The sequence below is a fragment of the Podarcis gaigeae genome (assembly GCF_964106915.1).
Source record: "Podarcis gaigeae genome assembly, chromosome: 1".
Lineage (NCBI taxonomy): Eukaryota > Metazoa > Chordata > Lepidosauria > Squamata > Lacertidae > Podarcis > Podarcis gaigeae.
The window spans coordinates 45,727,902-45,745,676 of NC_139678.1; the positions used below are offsets into that span (position 1 = coordinate 45,727,902).

A 17,775-nucleotide genomic window follows, 5' to 3' on the forward strand; every position below is an offset into this window, starting at 1 on the left:
ATAAAAAAACAGATTGGGTTACATTTGAGTATAAAATGTGGAGGTCGTTTTATTTGCATTCTGCTGGGGAAAAATAGTTGAAAATTACTTGGTTGTCTTAACACTTGAGTCAACAGGAAATGTAATTTGCATCGTAGAAAATGTCAGTAGATTAACAGTGTGAAAGAGTGGCTGAGATGTTGATGTGTGTTGCATGTTGGCAGAAATCATACATTTATTTTTAACATCCCAGTCACCTGCATGCCTTGCATGAATTAACAGCATTGATGTTGTCTGCTCCCATTTTAGTTAATGGCACTGCCTCTGCCTTCAGTGTGCTTACTGCTAAACCAGCTCAAACTACTGTAGCACCCACAGCAATACCAGTTCGTGAAACCAATCCTTGGGCTCTTGCCCCTGCTGCTCCAGCTGCTGCTAAAACTAGAGCCGCAGCCACTCTTTCTGGTAAGACTGGGCACAGATCCTGTGTGTTGCTTTCAGAGGGTTGAAGTATGTGGTGCTGGATTAGAGGGATCTTTCATCTAATGCATTGCTTGGGGATTTTTAATATCCAAAGCCATCTGGTTTGAGGCAAAGCAAAGGAATCCATTTATTTTATTTACAGCCTTTCTGTTTCACTCTTTGCTACAAAAAGCAATTCCAGAGAAGATAACAATAAAATATGCATAAAGCAAGGCAGAGGAATTGCAATTTGAAGAGAGAAAAAAATCCAGTCTGGCATTACATTCCTGCAAAGGCCTGGGCAAATAGCCAAGTCTTTACCTGGTGCAGGAAGCGCAACTGTGTCTGCACCAGTCTTATCTTAGAAGGGAGAGAGTTCCAAATCTGGGGTGCCACCACCAGCAAGGCTCTCCCTTGCAGCATCACCAGCCAGGGACAGTTGTAGGAATAATAATAGGTGTTCAAGGATGTTTGAGGTGCAGCTTTGTACTTTTACTTCAGTATCTAGGGAAACGTTTAGATGGCTTGAGAGAGGATAAGAATTTACTGCAGGAGCAAGACTACTTTAGTAGCCAGGATACATCTGCCACCATTTGTAAATTGAAAGCTGGCACTGTAGCAGGGCACATGGGACTTGTCAACCTGGGAGGGTAGCCTGTCTAGGAGAAGGAAAACTCTGATCCTAAACCTCCTCTGTCCTGTGGGATATCTTCGGGAGAAGAAAAGACTTAAGGCATAAATCCTACACAAATCCAGAATGGAGTTCCTAAGACGGTTGGATGGTGCCTTGTATGCCTCCTTCCGGCAACTCCTGCAGCCAGGCTAGTGCCAAATTTATTGCTCTGCTTTCCTTTGGGCTATATCAGCAAGGTCAAGAGGGGGAAGCCCAGGGCCTCCATCCCCATTGACCATGCTTGCGCCCCAAAGAGGTCACTTTGGTGCTGCCAATACAGTGGTTTGACTTCACCCCTGAAGTGCAGCTCATAGTTACTCTAGCAAGGGATGAATCTACTGATTTGGGGGCAGCTGTACATGTAATGTACCAGACATGATCACTGTTTGCATACCAGTACTTCCCAAACATCCGTACAGTCTTGAATGCATGTATGCATGCATTTTAGCAAGGGTTGCCAGATACATTTACCCGGTGGCATAAAAATGCATGTATGTCGTACCTTGCTGCAGTGGAAAACCACAGGTTTCCAACTGGTTGTGCCAGCTGTGTCTGGCTGGACCTCCACATTTCTGCTTACCATGGGCAAGTAGCTTAGACCTTTGGCATAGCATGATGCCCAAGTGCACAAAGATCCCTCCCTGAAGTTCTGCATGAATTGCGCAGAACTTATGGGAAGTGTCTTTTTCACACTGTACTTTGGTTGGCTAAAACACCTGTTGCTCAGTGCAGTATGAGATTCCTATTTCACAGATCAGTGTTGAAGCATTTTTTGGAGCACGTAGAAGCAGCATAAGACTTGCGCTGCTCCTTCTCTAAACTACAGAGCAACATGTGACCTACCCAGAATCCTCTGGCATGTGTAGAGGACTTGGGCAAAGTAGAGAATCAGTGGTGAAGTCCAGCGATGGCTGACTACTGAGCCAAGCCAAATTTGTACACCCTTTTTTGGGTCAATAAATGTTCATATTTACTGCCTCCACTGTTGAAAGCAGTGTGCTTCTGAATAACAGTTTCTGGGAATAACACATGGGGAGAAAACTGTTGCACTCAGAACCTGGTTGTAGGCTTTCCACAGGCATCTGGTTGGCCTCTGTGAGACTAGAGGGGCCTTTGGTCTGATCCAGCAGGACTGGATTTGAAGCAGAGACCTTTCAGAACCCTACAATGCTGTCTGAGGTTCTGTAAGCCAGAAGGCAGGGACAGAACTTCATGCTTTATGGAACCAAGCATACAAGTTTTACCACTGAGATATAGCTTCTCACCTGATGGCACGTGAGGCCACCACCTTGCCAAAGATAAGTAGGCCTGGGTCTGGTCAGTGCCTGGATGGATAACAGCCTGGGAACCAGATATACACTGCCTTGGACTCACGATGGAAGGAAGGCAGGATATAAATGTAACAAAATTAATGAAAATAAATAGTTGGAAGCAAAGACCCAGAAGCAGCTCCAAGGTGAAGCATCAAAATCTGCTTAAGTTGGGGATTGTTGGACAGTAGTAATATGCCCTTTCAGATTTGAAGAGTAAAGAAACTCAATAGAGGAGGAGGCAGGGGTTTAGCCTTTGCAGAGAAGAGGGTGGGAATAAGGCATGATCCAGAAAAGAAGTATTAAGTTGAAATAAGTTAAAAGAAACTGAAATGTTAAGTATTGAATATTACAGAGCAATTAGACAGAGGTTAACAGACTGAATTGCGTAGAAAGCGTAAGCAAGGAGTATAAGTGAAGGAAGGGAAAGAACGAAAGCAACAAGCTGTCAGTAAGTACAGTTTCAAACTCTCATGCCAGTTTTGGAAATGGTGAATTCCGAGTCATAGAGTTTATTTATTTAGCAGCCAGTACAGATATCACACGCTCAGGCTTGTAATTGGCGATTGGGCCATTGCACACCATGTTTGGCAATCTCCCTGATTCCAAAGTGGGGTGCATAAATTCCCCAGTGCCTGTTTGGAATGTCATGTACCTTCCCTTATTAGCCTTTCATTTGGCCTAGGGCGGGTGGAGATCCTAAAGTCTGCGGGCCAGTCTTGGCCCTCTAGGTCCATAATGCCGTTTTGGGCAGGTCATACCCCGCCCATGCTGGTAAAAGCAGGGCTTGACCAAAGCCATGTTATTGATCGCCCAAAGTACCTGAAAACTAGCTGTGCAGAGCCAAGACCTAGCATTGAGCATCAATCATCTGAGTGATTATTCTGAGTCAAGCATATCAGAGAGCTGCCTGCAGTGCAGATGCACCCAAACTCTGTGGTAAGCAGGTTCATTCCTTCTATTCGAGGAAGGGGTGACCCCGATTAGTACTGGACTCAAGAGAGCAATTGGGTGCTCTTTGCAGCAGTTTCTCCCACCTGTAATTTGACTGGTGGAAGGGGCAAGCCGCTTGTCATTTGTGATGCCGTGTGACTGACAGGATAGCCCCCATCCACCTTTCAAAGTTGGCCTATTTCTAAGTTCTGGCTCCTGGAGCCAATAAAATAAATCACAGCCCCTGGCCTAGGGGCTGGCAATCTGGTACATTCTTGTAGTCCAGTTACCACGGCTTGCACTTTTCCTTTACTGAGCTTTAGAATGAGGAGCTATTCTACTGAAACTGAATGAGTGTAAATATTTTCTACTTTGAAAGTGGGACTGGATGTTGTAAAGTCTGTCTTTGGGCATAACTCCAGTATGAACAAGTGCAAGTTCACATTTGTCCGATTAATCAAACCTGCTATATTAGTTGTTATATATTAGTTTCATAACAGCAGTTATGACCAGCCTGATCCAATTATGGTTGGAAACTGGAACTTCTTCAAGGTCCCTGTTAGATCCTTTATCAAGCAGCAGCGATTAGAAACAGGATGAAGCGTATCCCTTGCTGAGATCTTACCCTAACTTCTGTTTTCCTTCATAGGTTCCGAGTGGAGTACCAACTCAGGAGCTGCCTCACCGAATCTGTTCCAGGCGAACCACAGACGTACTCCCTCCGAGGCAGACCGCTGGTTGGAAGAGGTGTCCAAAACTGTCCGGTCCCAGCAGCCACAGCCGCAGCCCCAGCCACCTCCAGCTCCCCAGCCACTCCTCCAGCCTCCTGTGGCTTCTCAAGCAGCCCCAGCTTTTCCAGGCAGCACCTTCATTGCATCTCAGCCTGTGCCTGTCGGTGTGGTCCAGCCCATGCAACCAGCGTTTATCCCGGCTCAGCCATACGCTGTCGCAAACGGAATGCCCTATTCCGCCCCAAGCGTGCCGGTGGTTGGAATCACCCCTTCCCAGATGGTAGCAAACGTGTTTGGCACGGCAAGCCACACTCAAGGATCCCACTCTCACCAGTCGCCTAGTCTTATAAAGCAGCAGACATTCCCCCAGTACGAAACTAACAGTGCTACTGCCAGTCCTTTTTTCAAACCTCCTCCCCAGCAGCTCAATGGGTCGGCTGCTTTCAACGGTGTGGACGCTGCCAAATGGCCCACAGAGGACAAGCATGTACTGCCGCCTGCAGCTGCCCAGCAGGTTGATCCATTTGAAGCGCAATGGGCGGCACTGGAAAGCAAATCAAAGCAGCGCACCAACCCGTCTCCGACTAACCCTTTCTCGAGCGAATTGCAGAAGACCTTTGAGATTGAACTTTAAGCAGTCCCGTGGCTTTGTGCTTAAGTCTGTATGTATGTATGTTGGAATTGGATTGGGTGGAAGGGGGGCAGAGGGGACGAGTGAGCAGCATATGCGCCATTGCTGGTGTCCCCATGGAATCAGTGGGCATACAGAGAGGGAACAATTGGGGTGGGGTGGGGGGAGACGCTCCAAGCCCCAACCACACAACTATTGGGAAATCTAGGAAATGTCCCTGGGCCGCTTGCGTTCCTGCTTGGGAGCTTCAATGGCAAAGGAAACCTCAAAAGGGCTGAAGAAGGGAAATGAGCCCTGAAGCCCTTTCCTCGCACAGAACTTCAGAAGACCTCGTACGATGAGAAGCAAATTAGTCGCCACTATCTTCAGGAGGTGTCTGTCTACCTTCCTGTGAGCGAGCCATTCCTCTGAGTGGGGGGAAAGAGGGAGGAGTAGCCAGGGGGATACAAGCTCAGCTGGGGAATGGGAAGAAGTGAGAGCTGCTTGGCATATGCCATCTGTGGAAAAGGATGAGCTTCCATTTTGAGTAACACAATAATTATTATATATAAAATAAAGCCAAAATCTTTATTTTTATGCATTTTAGATTATTTTAAATAGTTCTAGGTAATAAAAGTGGAATGAGTTGTAAGTAATCTTGCCAAAGGTATAAAAGGGGGTTGGATGTAAAATTGTACATAAGATTGATTTATCACTGATTCTTACGGTCAGTAATATGAGAGTAGAATGGGGAGCAGAGTTATTAGCTTGTTCTTGTCCTATCATTGTAAGTAGCATATTGCAACAACAATCATGAATCATGACCAATTCAAAAAAAATCACAGTAGAGTAGTATTAAGAGCAGTATTGTCTTGGTTTAAAAACAATGGGTAAATTCTATCTTTTTAAAAAAAGAATTCAAACTAGATCATATTGGAGTACATATAGGTTTTTTCATATACTGCTGCAGTTTCCTTGTCTTGAATCTGTTTTAACACTACTGTGGTAAGTTGACTGTAATCATATCTACAATCAGGTCTACTTAGGAACCCATTTTATGTGCATTGAATAGAATTTAGATTTTATTTTTTATTTTTTAAAAAAAGCTTTTTCCCACTGTTCTATGTGAAAGCTTGTGGCTAGACTGCAGCTATTCCATGTTCTTCCTTCAGCAAATCATAAAAATCCATCTCATTTTTAATTTTACTCGTAAAACTTGGCCTTACAAGCAAACGTAAGTTATATATTTGTACTGATTTATAATCTGCTTTAACAGAAATAAATGTTGGTAGTAGATAATGTGGCTTTTTGAGCAGGTTTCCTTGTCCTTTTCCTGCAGTGTCTGTACTTCCTTGAATTTGAACACATCTGGCGCATTCCTGATGTAGCAGGCTGCCACTGCCATTCGCATTTCCGTATGAAATTGATTACTTGAAAACTAGAACTTAGACTTTTGAACACTTGGTTTGCTCTTCCTTTATTTGGAGTTCTTGAATGCTGTGAGCAGAGTCACTAGGTTTCTGTGTGTTGCATTTGAGAAATATGGTTCTTTATGTGCCTGCTTCTGATCCCAAACTGTATGGCAATCTCTTTTTTGTTTAGTGGTTGTTACCGCACTCTACTCAGAGGTAACCCTGGAGAGCATTCTGTGCTTCCCATGCAGCTTTATCATTCATATTCCTGTCATTCCAGAACTGATCCATTTGCAGGGATAGAGCTGTTTGTTGCTGCAGCATGAAAATGATTTGGCATGGTCTGTGATAACTGGCATCATCCATAATTCAGAACTCTGCCTGACTACACAATTGTCACTGGAAAACAGTTGATGATTAGGCTATTTTGACTTTGCAAGATTCAATAGAAAAGTAAGAAAAAGCATGAGTCCCTATACTAAACTATAACTGCATCAAATGTAAATACATGCTTGTTTATGAGAATTTGGAACATACCCTATTGCACCTATGTACAAATCCATCCCACCTCTTTCTCTTATTCTAGTCATAAGTTCTGAAAGTATAAACACACTCTTAACAAAGCTGCCACCAACTACACAATCTGTTGTTAACCATAGAACTTTTGCACAAAGCCTCAAGTAATTAGGTAAGGATTTCCATAAGGTGCTTTTGCACAGTAAATAGGCAGTTGCTAACTGTACATGAATTTGGACGCAACTCCTCAGCATTTTAGGAACACATTCCAAAAAGCGATTCCCTCAGCTATATATGCTACCCAGCTGTTAAAATCAAACATTGGTGTACTCCTTCAGCATTTTTAAAAATCATAGCAAAACTACACATTCTGCCATTTCAGGAACCTGTGTCATCATTTTATAAAGCATTAATACAGAGCTGACTCCATTTCCCTGCTGTGAGAAGCCAGACCTGGAATGCCCCCCTATGTTTTTAAAGCTGCAAATACAGGGTGCCTGTGCATCTGTATCAAGATTACCATTCATTGTGGTGCAGATGGAGCATTGCGCTGCTAAATCCCAGATTGTGTCTTTCCTGAGAATTGTATTTTCATTGTTTCAGATCTATAAAATTCCTGTGAATTGCATAGGATTCTTTTTTCAATTTTTGATTGGATAAATATATAATTCCTTGCCTGGTTTTTATATGGTAAATCTTTTGAGTGTGCCTTCCCTCTTCCACAGGAAACAAATTCTGAATACAAACCATTTCAAGGAAATCTAAACTATTTCAAGGAAATCTAAACTATCATATCCTTGCTGCATTGAAAATATGCAATCACTGAGTTTGCTTGCACCTTTGTTTTTCAGCTGGGGGAAAAAAAAACTTGTGACATAATTGTTCCCATAGCACTCAGCTGTTCAGTGGCAGGCAATATGCATTGATCATATAGTTTCTGTCATCTAAACATTGCCTGTGTTGTAGATGCTGCTTTTTTAGAGGAGCAATAGATCCATGTTCTCAACAGTCTTAAGTGAAGCTGTTCCCATTGGGTAGTCAGATGATGTTGAGAACAAAGGCTGACTTATGAACACTAATCTCTGGGATAAAATGCCAATGCATTTTTCTTTCACTCTTCTACAGTGGCCGATTTTTAACTGTTCATAGCCCTGAAGCTCACAACAGTTTGGCTCTTTTATATCAGCCTTTAGCTATTTGAAAACTGAAAAATAGTGCGACCTGAAAAAATGCAAGTTGCAGTGTGGAGCACTCCTGCCCGGTACAGGCTTCAATTGTAAACCTATTTACCTGGGAGTAAGAACTCAGTGGGATATGCTTCTTAGAGATGTATAGGATTGTGCTGTCAGGTATGTTGCACTCTAGGTTACTCAAGTCTAGTAATCATTCTCTTGCACATGCCCACACATTCTGCTCTATTAGCATTCCATGATTGCAGAATATTTTCTTTTGCATAGTTCCCCATAACAAGTTCCACCTGTTTTGCATGGGTGGTAGGTAACAGTTTGGCTACACAAATGCATTTGCAGAATTGTGATTGCTGATATTATGTTAGTGTGTGGTGGTGGTGATCCCAATTGGTGCATCCTTTCATGGATGCTGCTCATTCCAATATTTCTGAAATTAGATATCTGGGTGTTTTGGAAAGAGAAGCTACCCATATAGTTAATCTATCCCCAAGCCTAGTATGGTGTCAGTTGTCACACTAAATGCTTGTTGTATTCAAATGCTGTTGTATTAAGAAAACCTTTTAGTAGATCTGGGAGCTGCTTCATTAGTTTTCCTGCGAAACTGTTCCATAGAGTGACATATTGGAGTTATGGTTTGTGGCTAGACTTGGGTTTTCCTATAAACTTGGAAGAGTCTATTGACCCTTTTATGTGTGGGTAGTTTTGCGCATAATTCTTTCCATCCTAGGGTCTTGAAAGAGCATAGTGCTGGTGCTTGGCTGTGTGGGATCTCCATGCAAGCAGGCTTTAAGGCAGATGTTATTGCAGTTGGTCATAATACAGGGATCCTGGAACTGTGATTTACCGTGTACATTCATGTGCTTTGCAAATGGGAAAATGCGCGCCATTTCAAGAGCAAGTGGTGGTGGTGCATTAAAACGTTTCTTCCATGAAAGCATTGGATGACGGAAAGTTGACATTTTATCAGCCAAGATGCTGTTATGCTTTAGACTATAGAAGATAGAATGTGAAAGTTGTTCATGCTGAGTGTCCCTATAAACTGTGTTACAGTTTGCATGTGGATAACTCCTCGGTGGAAAACTTTACTGCAGGCTGCCCCCCGGGGTCACCCTGAACAAGGAGGGATATGACAGCTGCATAAACCCAACAAGGCTGCCTTTTTCTCCTTTTAAGTTCAGTACAGCTTTAGCAGAGCGCAGGAGCAGTCTTAAGGTAGAAGCCATTCATGTAGCCTGCCATAGCCTAGAATAGTGGTTCCCAAATTGTGCTCTGCAGACCACTGGTGGTCCACAAGCTTCATTTAGGTGGCCTGCAGTGTGTCTGTGGTTTAAGAGGGCACATCTACCACAGTAAATATACTGATTTTTCATTGCGTTCTTTATATTTTATTTTATATTGCATTTTATTGTATGACAGAAGTCAATTTGTAATACAATAAAATACAATAAGCAGGGGGGGCGGAATCAATATACAATGAAAAATCATACCGCATCTAGCTTGGTGTATTACAATTGCTACAGCAGGCAGAAAAATCATAAAATGAGCCATGAGGAAACTAAGTGGTTCTTGGACGTGGAGAGTTTGGGAACCATAGGCCTTGAATTTATTCCGGGACTGTTGCACTGTAGGCCACTGTGCTTGTTTGCAAACTACTGAAATGACACAAAATCAGACTAACGAAAACGTGTCCCTAAAAGTTAGCAAAGAGGACTACTGGGTGGTAAATCATGGCTTTACCTTATAAGTACATCTGTTGGTAGTGGGTTGAACTGAATGTCAATGTACAAAAGTATACATGTGCTTCCTGTTAAAGGCTTTGGAAAGGAAATTTCATTAAAGTTCAACTTGTAGGCATAATTTTTCCTCTGATTAAGAACTATGATGCTTCTTCCCATTCCCTCCACATGACATGTAGACTTTTTACTTTTGGGTTCTCACAACAACTAAGTGACTTGCCCAGATTACTGGGATATGGAACGTACAGGGTTTTTCCCCCCTTCTGCCTGTGGTTTGGGATCCCATCCTTGTTTACATAATTTGTTTATACTGCAGTAGCAATTTCTAGAGATCAATAAAGTTGACTGCTTTGTGGCCTGGACGTAAAAGCTTCCCTTACCCAACATGACCTTTCTTGGCATCAGTGGTTATCCTTAGATGTTACACATTCACATTGTGATCTGAGAGTAATTTTTCTGAGAAGAATCAGAGCCCTGGCTAGCTACACATAGGAGATACCCCATATACTCTGGCATTGATATGCATGAAGAATCCCAGAACTTCACAACAGACTTTGTTCTGCGGGAGACTTGGAGTACAACCCTGTGCATATTTACTTGGAATTAAGCCCCCCCCCCCCCCCCCGGTGTTCAGAGGGGCTTATTACCAGGAAAAGGGCTACAGAATTGCAACCTTATTTTCTCAGGAGTATCGGAAGTGCAAGGCCCAATCCAAATTCCTATAGTTCTTCATTTCAGCAACTCCCTTGCAGCTCTAATACTAAGCATTGTTTGCATGCTGCCAAGGCCTCTTCATTACAGCTGTCTGTATCTGTAGTGAAGCAAATCCACTTGGTCCAATTGCGACTCTTGAAAGTTGGAAAGGGTTGAGTGATTGTAGGACACTTGTGATACCATAAGGGAAAGACTGACGGTCAACCTGCCAACTTTCCACAGACATGTGAGCTCAGTGGCTTTATTTTTGTGTTTTAGTCTACTTTAAAGGTGAGTGCTGCTTGTTATCATTAATCAGCCTGAAGGAACCTTTCTTCCTTGCTTTTTGACTCTTGTCCATATTGCTTGTTAAACTATGTTAGAAAAACAATCCCTTGTTATTTCTTTGAATGGGTAGGTCAGCCAGCTGTTAGACAATCAGTGTTTGTGTTGCAAAACACCACAGAAAGCTTAAGAAAGGTAGAAATTTGGCTACTGCTACCTATTCTCTCCACTTCCCAGTGTGTGCCAGTGTGTGCTTGAGTAAAGAAATATGGGATTTCTCAAGCAATCAGGACTGTAGATCATAAACTTCCTTCTTCTGGAGCAGGACCACATTATGGGAAAATGAGGTTCAGCCCTGGTGGTGAGAACAGCTGGCACAGCAGAAGCTAGAGTAATACTCATTATTGCAGAGTTGAGCCTGTATAATCAGGTCACAGTTGGCAAGGTGTGGTTGGTCAACACATTCCCTGCTTGGGTCCAAAGGGAGGCGTGCAGGTACTGCAGGAGAAGGAAGAGAGAAGAGGACTTGAACACAGTTTGTTTCATGCAATCATCTAATACTACAGAAGAATTTACTTCCTGCACTAGAGGCTAGAGTACATTCTGTGTTCTGCACCTTGAACAAATGTGATAAGAATCCATAGCTTAGGAGATATTCAAAGGCAGAAATGAGCAATAAGCTCTGTTTGATCTGCCATGTTCTTAGCAGTTGCCATTTTTAGTAAGAAACTATCCCCTAGGCCAGAGATTTCCAAACTTTTCATGTTGGTGACACACTTTTTAGGCATGTATCATTTTGCGACACAGTAATTCAGTTTTACTATCAAACCGGAGGTTAAACTAATCCCTTTCCAGCCCCGGGAAGAGCACAGGGAGTGTTTGTGTGACACCTACACACTGCAGCTGACACACTAATGTGTCCTGACACACAGTTTGGAAAGCTGTTCAGTCTGAGAATCACCAAGCAGTTGTTACCTACTATAAGGGCAGGTTGAAATTAGTTCAGCCCTTAGCTTTTAATAACTGAAACTGAATGAACTTGACCTTGTATTTTTTCCCTCCTCCACTTCTATACAAGCAACATTTTGTTTCATTTTCAAAATAAGGTTTGGCAATTTTAGTGGTATATGGTGGTAATCAACTAAGTTTTACTCAAGCCCATTGCACTATCTAAAATGTAAGTTGAATACCACCCCTGTAGCACAAAAATTGCTGAACCTAAGGAGATGGTTCCATTTGCTACTCCCAACACCCCCTCTGGAGCCAAGTTTAGGGGTGCACCGGGGGGGGGGGGAGAAGGCCATTGAGCTACTGGAAGCCTTTGTGCAGAGTTTCCACTGAGGGGAAACTGGGCATGATTCAACAAATGAGTCCCATTTAACACAGTGGTTTGGGGCAGCTCTATAGTTTGCCACGTACAAGCTCATTTGTTAATGTACAAACAACATTTTTCTCCAGCTACTAAACATGTTTGTCCCAAACCCCAAGAAATATAGTTTTACTTTAGTTCCTAATTTATAAGGAAGTAGAACAAGGTAGTCATTACCTACTGGTCCTATATCCCCCTCCAATGGAAATGCAGCATAATTCACTTCCTACTGGTGCAGTTGTGTGCATTGTGAATGCTCATGCTGGCCTAAGGTCAAAAGCTTCAGGGCATTAAAGATAACAGTGTTATCTCTTACTTTGGCGTCCTAGCAAGTGGTATGGCACAGGGCTACTTGCTACTGAACATGAAAATTCAGTTTCAGCCATACTGAAGCATAACGTAAAGCATAAAGATAGTGGTAAAACCAATCAGGGCAGTTGTGTTTAAAGGGGAAAATTAAACAGCACAGGCATCTGAAATGTAAATTAAGAACCCCACAAGTCTGCTCCAAGGGGAACCCGATCCTCCTGGGAGATGCATTTACCTGAGGCCTAAGAGAGGCTAGCATGTGTTCATAGTGTTCAGAATGGAACACTACAATTGTGGAGTCTTAGCTGGAAAGACTGTAGAGCATACATACCTTCTGGCCTCTTCCGGATAAGTTTCAGCTCTGTACTAGCACTGACAGAATTACTGCCACTGTAGGCATTGCAGGTGTAGGACCCCTCATCACCCGACTGCACATTATATATGAATAGGCTTCCATCCTGGGACGTCTGGACATGATGGCCATCGGCTCTCACCGGAACTCCATTCCTGAGCAGAAAGAAATGCCTTCGTTTTGCACTTTGAAAGAGAGAGGCCTTTCACTTACTGCAGACCCCAGGAGAAGGAAACACAGGCAGACACATAAGTGTTTTAACAAGCCTACATGAACAGAGACCACATTCTCAACAGCTGAGTTGGGATTGAAGAGTAAAGTAAACCTGGATACACCATTGCTGTGGTAATGCAAGTTTTTGCTTGCCAATTCATGTCTCACTGGAATTGAAGGGGAAAGGAAGGGAAGGTAAATTCTGCAGCTCAGTTTTTCCTTTTTTTACCTTGACCATCTTATGTTCACATTGTTGCCTGTCACAACACATTGAAGCTGAGCAGTCTCCCCCTCTGACACAGAGAGGCTGGGCAGCAGGCCAGTGATTCTCAGCTCCCCTGAGGAGGAAAAGGGTATTGTCAATCCCAGGAAGAGTCCACGCAGGGGGCCAAGCCAATTCCTTCAGGAACGGGGCTGTGAATGCCGAGCTCTGAATACCCAGCGCTGACTAACTACCCAAAGCTCTGCTGCTTGCATGAACTTGGCCTCTCGAGCTGGACACTAGCCTACTGTAAAGTGTGGGAAAGGAATCTCAGCGCCATTTTCCACAACAGGATCCTTTGTCCAGAAACCTTATGATGTAACCATCAACCTATAGTTAAAATGCCTCTTTCTTCAAGGCTCTTCTTTAGCAGCAAAAATATGAACTCTGGTCTTAGCAACAACAAAAAGCAACAACTTTGTTCAGTCACAGGAGTTACTTGTTCCCAGAGTTCCATACAGTTGAAGATTTAAACTAGTTTGAAAGTTGAAACTGCCAAAACTGCCCTAGTCTCCACCCCACAAAAAAAACCTTATGAATTTTGTGTGGTCTTCTAGCCTCTCATCTAATTTGAGAGACCTTAACTCATTAAACCAGGAGGGCTGCTTTTGCGCTGTAGTCAAACTGGCTTATGTAGAGTCAGACCACAGGTCTACCTAGCTCACTCTTGTCTACACCAGGAGCTGCTAACCTCCTTTTGACCCATGGGCACATTCAAAATATACTGTGGGCACCATCCCCTCTGGTTGCTTTTCTTCTTCACCCCACCCCAGCAGTCAGCGTCCCCTCCCTTCACAGATGAACAAAAATAAAAGGCGCTCTCTTGCTCTTGGAGTTACGGGTAAAGTAGAATGGATTGAATGTGTATGATTGTACAGTGGTACCTTGGTTTACAACCATAATCCGTTCCAGAGGTCCAGTTGTAAACCAAAACAGGTTGTAACCCAAGGCACGCTTTCGCCAATGGGGCCTTCAAAAATGGGTTGTAATAATAAAAAAAAATGGGTTGTAATCCAAAAAAGGGACCCACACTTCCAGGTTTGACATGGTTGTAATCCAAAACGGTTGCAAACCAAGGTACCACTGTACATGGGATCCCCTCAAAATACATCCAATTACCCCTTTATAGTAAACATTGCACATCTGGTGATTTCCATTACTACAAAAACATTGATCCAAGGCATGGATCCTCTTGGTTTTTACACAGTGTGACAAGAGAACCATTACATCTGTGTACACATGTGTCTAATGATTTGGTTGTGGTTTTGAGAGGATCTCTTACAAAAATTATGAGGCTCTATGTTTTTGTACCATGGCCTTACTGGAAAGTCAATGGAGGTAGATATGATCTGTGACCTGATGGTGGGAAATAATGCAAATTGGAGAGGATCTGTTTTGCTGGATTCAACTTGAGTGTTTGTGCATGTGTCTGTCTGTCTCCACCCTATTTTGTCCTCCCGGCTGCTCTGATTTCCTCCTCCTGGATTGCTCCCTTTTCTTTCCTATCTTCTTGGTCACTCTGTCTTCTATTCAGCTACTCAGGTGCTGATCCAGTTCCTTGAAAAGGCTATGGAATTGAAAGAGGAAGTGGGAAAGAACATTGCTTTTTCAACTTCCTTTTTCAGCTCTATGCCATTTCCAGTGGTGGCAGTGGAAGAGAAAGGTAATCCCCTTCACCATCTCAATATGAAAGGGTTAGTGAGCAGGGGAAATGCTCAGAGGCTTTGTGGGCACCAGGGGAAGTCTTGAAGAGGGCCACATTGGTGACCTCAGGTCTACACTAACCAGCAGCAGCTCTCCAGGGTTTCTGATGGAAATCTGTTCCAGCCTTAGATGCAGGGACAGAGCCTGGGACCTTTTTACATGCAAAAGCATGAGCTCTAACTTGGTGCTACTAACGATGAAGCTAAATTTGGGCACCTCCAGTGTGTCAGTATTGTGTGGGAGTGATTCAGTTGCACGCCAGAACTTTAGCTTTGTGCACTTAAAGTGGTTTAAAGAGCTCCGTTGCCCTAGCAAAACAATTTTTATTTTTAAAAGGGGAATCAAACCTTTTGCAGCTTGGAAAGTGATGGGGAAAGGCCTTGAAAAGTGTGATATGAATGAATTACTGATGGGAATGTGTGTGCAACACCCCACAAGCAAAACAGAATGAATGTTTATTGTCATATAACCGCCCTGCAAACAAATTGGAACAAATGGTCCATGAAGGCTGGATATAATCAAACCTTATTTGTGCAAGCAAATCAGGATGAATGCTCATCTGGAGGGGCCCACATGGCCTCATCATCATTAGCACCAAGTACTAATAAACATGTTGCTGGCTGCTTGAAACAGAACTGTCTGAGGCTGCTTTGTGTGAGTGGCTCAGTTTGGGGTTGGTTTTTTAAAAACACATCACTGCAACTCCCTCTCATTTTCAAACTATTTCAGATAACCTAAATACGAAGGAACCCATTGTTTGAAACACACAAATATCTCCCACTCCAGATTGGTTGTAGGTGCGTATTGGCTCTCAGCATTGTTCATTGGCCTGATGCTTGGTTTAACAGCAGCGGCACAAATTGAGCATTTCCATTTACCTCCTGTGCAAGTTCACCCTAGTCCCCCCTTAATATCAAAGCAAGATCTATCTTCCTTCGCTTTTTAGTACCTCTAGGTATGATCTGGACTCTCCGCTGATCCTGATCCCGGCCATTGGAAGCAATGCAGGTAAAGAAGCCAGCATCTTCAGAGGCAAGGCGACTGATAACTAAGGCACCGTCAGACTGCTGTCTGTGCCTGGAAAGCAAGAGAGGAATAGCGACTATGAGTCTTAATGAGAAGGAATTTATTTGCATCTAACTCAATGACTTATTTGAGAGAGGTTACATTGCTCAAAGCATAGTCTGAATGCAGGTACCCTTACTGTGCCTCCACATCTCTCTCTCAAAACTTGTTTACGACCTCTGAGGATCAGCTGTCAAGCCTGTCTGACTGCTGCAAAGTGAACAACAACCAAAGAGCAGTAGTCTCTCTTCAAGCTCATCCTTTTGAATTCAGGCTTGTACAGTGCAGGTGGGCTTCACCCCTTTTATCTGTAAAACCAGGAACCAGGCAGAGGGTCTTCTCAGTAGTGGCACCCACCCTGTGGAATGCCCTCCCTTTAGCCAGATGTCAAGGAGATAGAATTACATCTGAAGGCAGCCCTCTATTGGGAAGTTTTTAATGTTTTTAATGTTTGCTGTTTTACTATGTTTTTATGTGTGCTGTAAGCCGCACAGGGTGGCTGGGAAAACCCAGCCAGTTGGGCGGGGTACAAATAATAAAATTATTATTATTAAAATAACAATTACTTTTGCTGTCGTCTACTATGTAATGACTTTGAAGAATTTTAAGTCCTTGGTTGTCACAAGAACCAATTTTGGTTAAGTGGTCACAACAGTTTTGTCACATTATTTCAGTGAATTTGGCAATGAACTGGATGAACCAGAATAAGGACCGAGTAAGTCACTAAATGTGGGGTAAGCAGAGCAGGTATGTACCATGTAAGGGCAGTCTTCTTGATGGAGGTGACCTCTACTTCCCCAACCTCCACCACAAGGCTATGCAAGGACCATCTTGCCCTGAAGGGAGGGGAATTCCCTGCCATCTAGTTCCCAGAGTTACAGCTGAGGTGGCCTCCCCCCAACCAGGAGCGAATGAAGGCGTTGTGACACCTGGGGTGGGGCATCACTACGTAGGGTGCATGTGCAGCGGTGCTACGTGCGACGCATGCGCCGTACATAGCGATGCCACACATGCGCTGTACATAGAAGTTTGCCACCGCCCAGTGCCATACGGACGGTGCCGGGATACTCTGCTCGCAGCTGCAGCCACGAAGGGAGGATCCTCTACATGTGGCTGCAGCCGCAAGCAGAGTGCCTTCTTGTCACCTCCCCAGACATGGCACCCAGGGAGCACTGCCCCCCATTGGAACACCACTGCCCCCAACACTGCCACCAGGCTACCTAAGGACCCACCTTGCCCTCAGGACAGGAGAGAACTAGCTTTCAGAAATTTTGAAAGGAGTCACAGGCTGAAGGGAAAATAGTAGGTAGCTACAAAATGGGAGTTGTAATTAAGACTTTGGGTGGGGAAACAGAAAGAGAAGGGGGTTGCTCAGATAAGGTTTTGCTAAAATGAAAAATGAGGATGGAGAATGACCTGGGGGGTTGGCATCAAGAGAAATGGGGTGTGGCCTCAGATGAATACGAAAAGCTATATTGTCACAAAGAGTGCCTACAATAGTGAAAATGTACGTTAGCAGAGGATGTGCCTTTAAAAACAGTAAAAATTGTAACAAATGCTTGTCCCTAATTAACCTAACAACGTAGCCCTGTTGGTCAGAGTGGTTTGAGCTGTGTACCCCGGCATTGAAAGAAGAAGATGGGAAAGTAGAAACACATTAGTTGTAGCTTACCTTGGAGAGGAGATGGGCTGTCCGTCTTTCTGCCACTCAATGGTTACAGAAGGCAAAGCCTCTACACGGCAAGGCAATCTGACTCGCTCCCCGATATTGGCATCAACAATCGAGGGTTCATTCTTATACATTTTTAACCTGGAAAACAAATTTACAAGTGTTCTAGCTCTGTATTTTGAATCTGTGTAATGTAATCAGAACCTTTCTCTTGACTTTTCCTGTGAACAGCACCTATGCAAACACACACACACACACACACACACACACACACAGTATGCAGCGGCTCCTCATCTTGATTT

The 17,775-nt window shown here is 43.6% G+C and overlaps 2 protein-coding genes across 12 annotated transcripts in view; one reads left to right on the plus strand and one right to left on the minus strand.

The window, feature by feature from the left end:
* The window catches only part of NUMB (NUMB endocytic adaptor protein), a 58,851-nt gene extending 52,854 nt beyond the window's left edge, over positions 1–5,997 (plus strand). For 4 of the 8 annotated variants that reach the window (XM_083747186.1, XM_083747188.1, XM_083747185.1 and 1 more), the window contains 2 exons: positions 289–444; positions 4,007–5,997. In XM_083747186.1, coding sequence (XP_083603312.1) covers positions 289–444; positions 4,007–4,722 — 872 coding nt within the window. In that variant the 3' untranslated portion in view covers positions 4,723–5,997. The remainder of the gene's footprint in view (positions 1–288; positions 445–4,006) is intronic. The other 4 variants (XM_083747191.1, XM_083747190.1, XM_083747192.1 and 1 more) reach the window with 1 other exon arrangement.
* A 3,718-nt stretch (positions 5,998–9,715) lies between these two features.
* The window catches only part of PAPLN (papilin, proteoglycan like sulfated glycoprotein), a 57,307-nt gene continuing 49,247 nt past the window's right edge, over positions 9,716–17,775 (minus strand). For all 4 annotated transcript variants that reach the window (XM_083746384.1, XM_083746385.1, XM_083746383.1 and 1 more), the window contains 5 exons: positions 17,477–17,614; positions 15,689–15,816; positions 13,003–13,111; positions 12,540–12,715; positions 9,716–11,028 (listed from right to left, as the gene is read on the minus strand). In XM_083746384.1, coding sequence (XP_083602510.1) covers positions 10,880–11,028; positions 12,540–12,715; positions 13,003–13,111; positions 15,689–15,816; positions 17,477–17,614 — 700 coding nt within the window. In that variant the 3' untranslated portion in view covers positions 9,716–10,879. The remainder of the gene's footprint in view (positions 11,029–12,539; positions 12,716–13,002; positions 13,112–15,688; positions 15,817–17,476; positions 17,615–17,775) is intronic.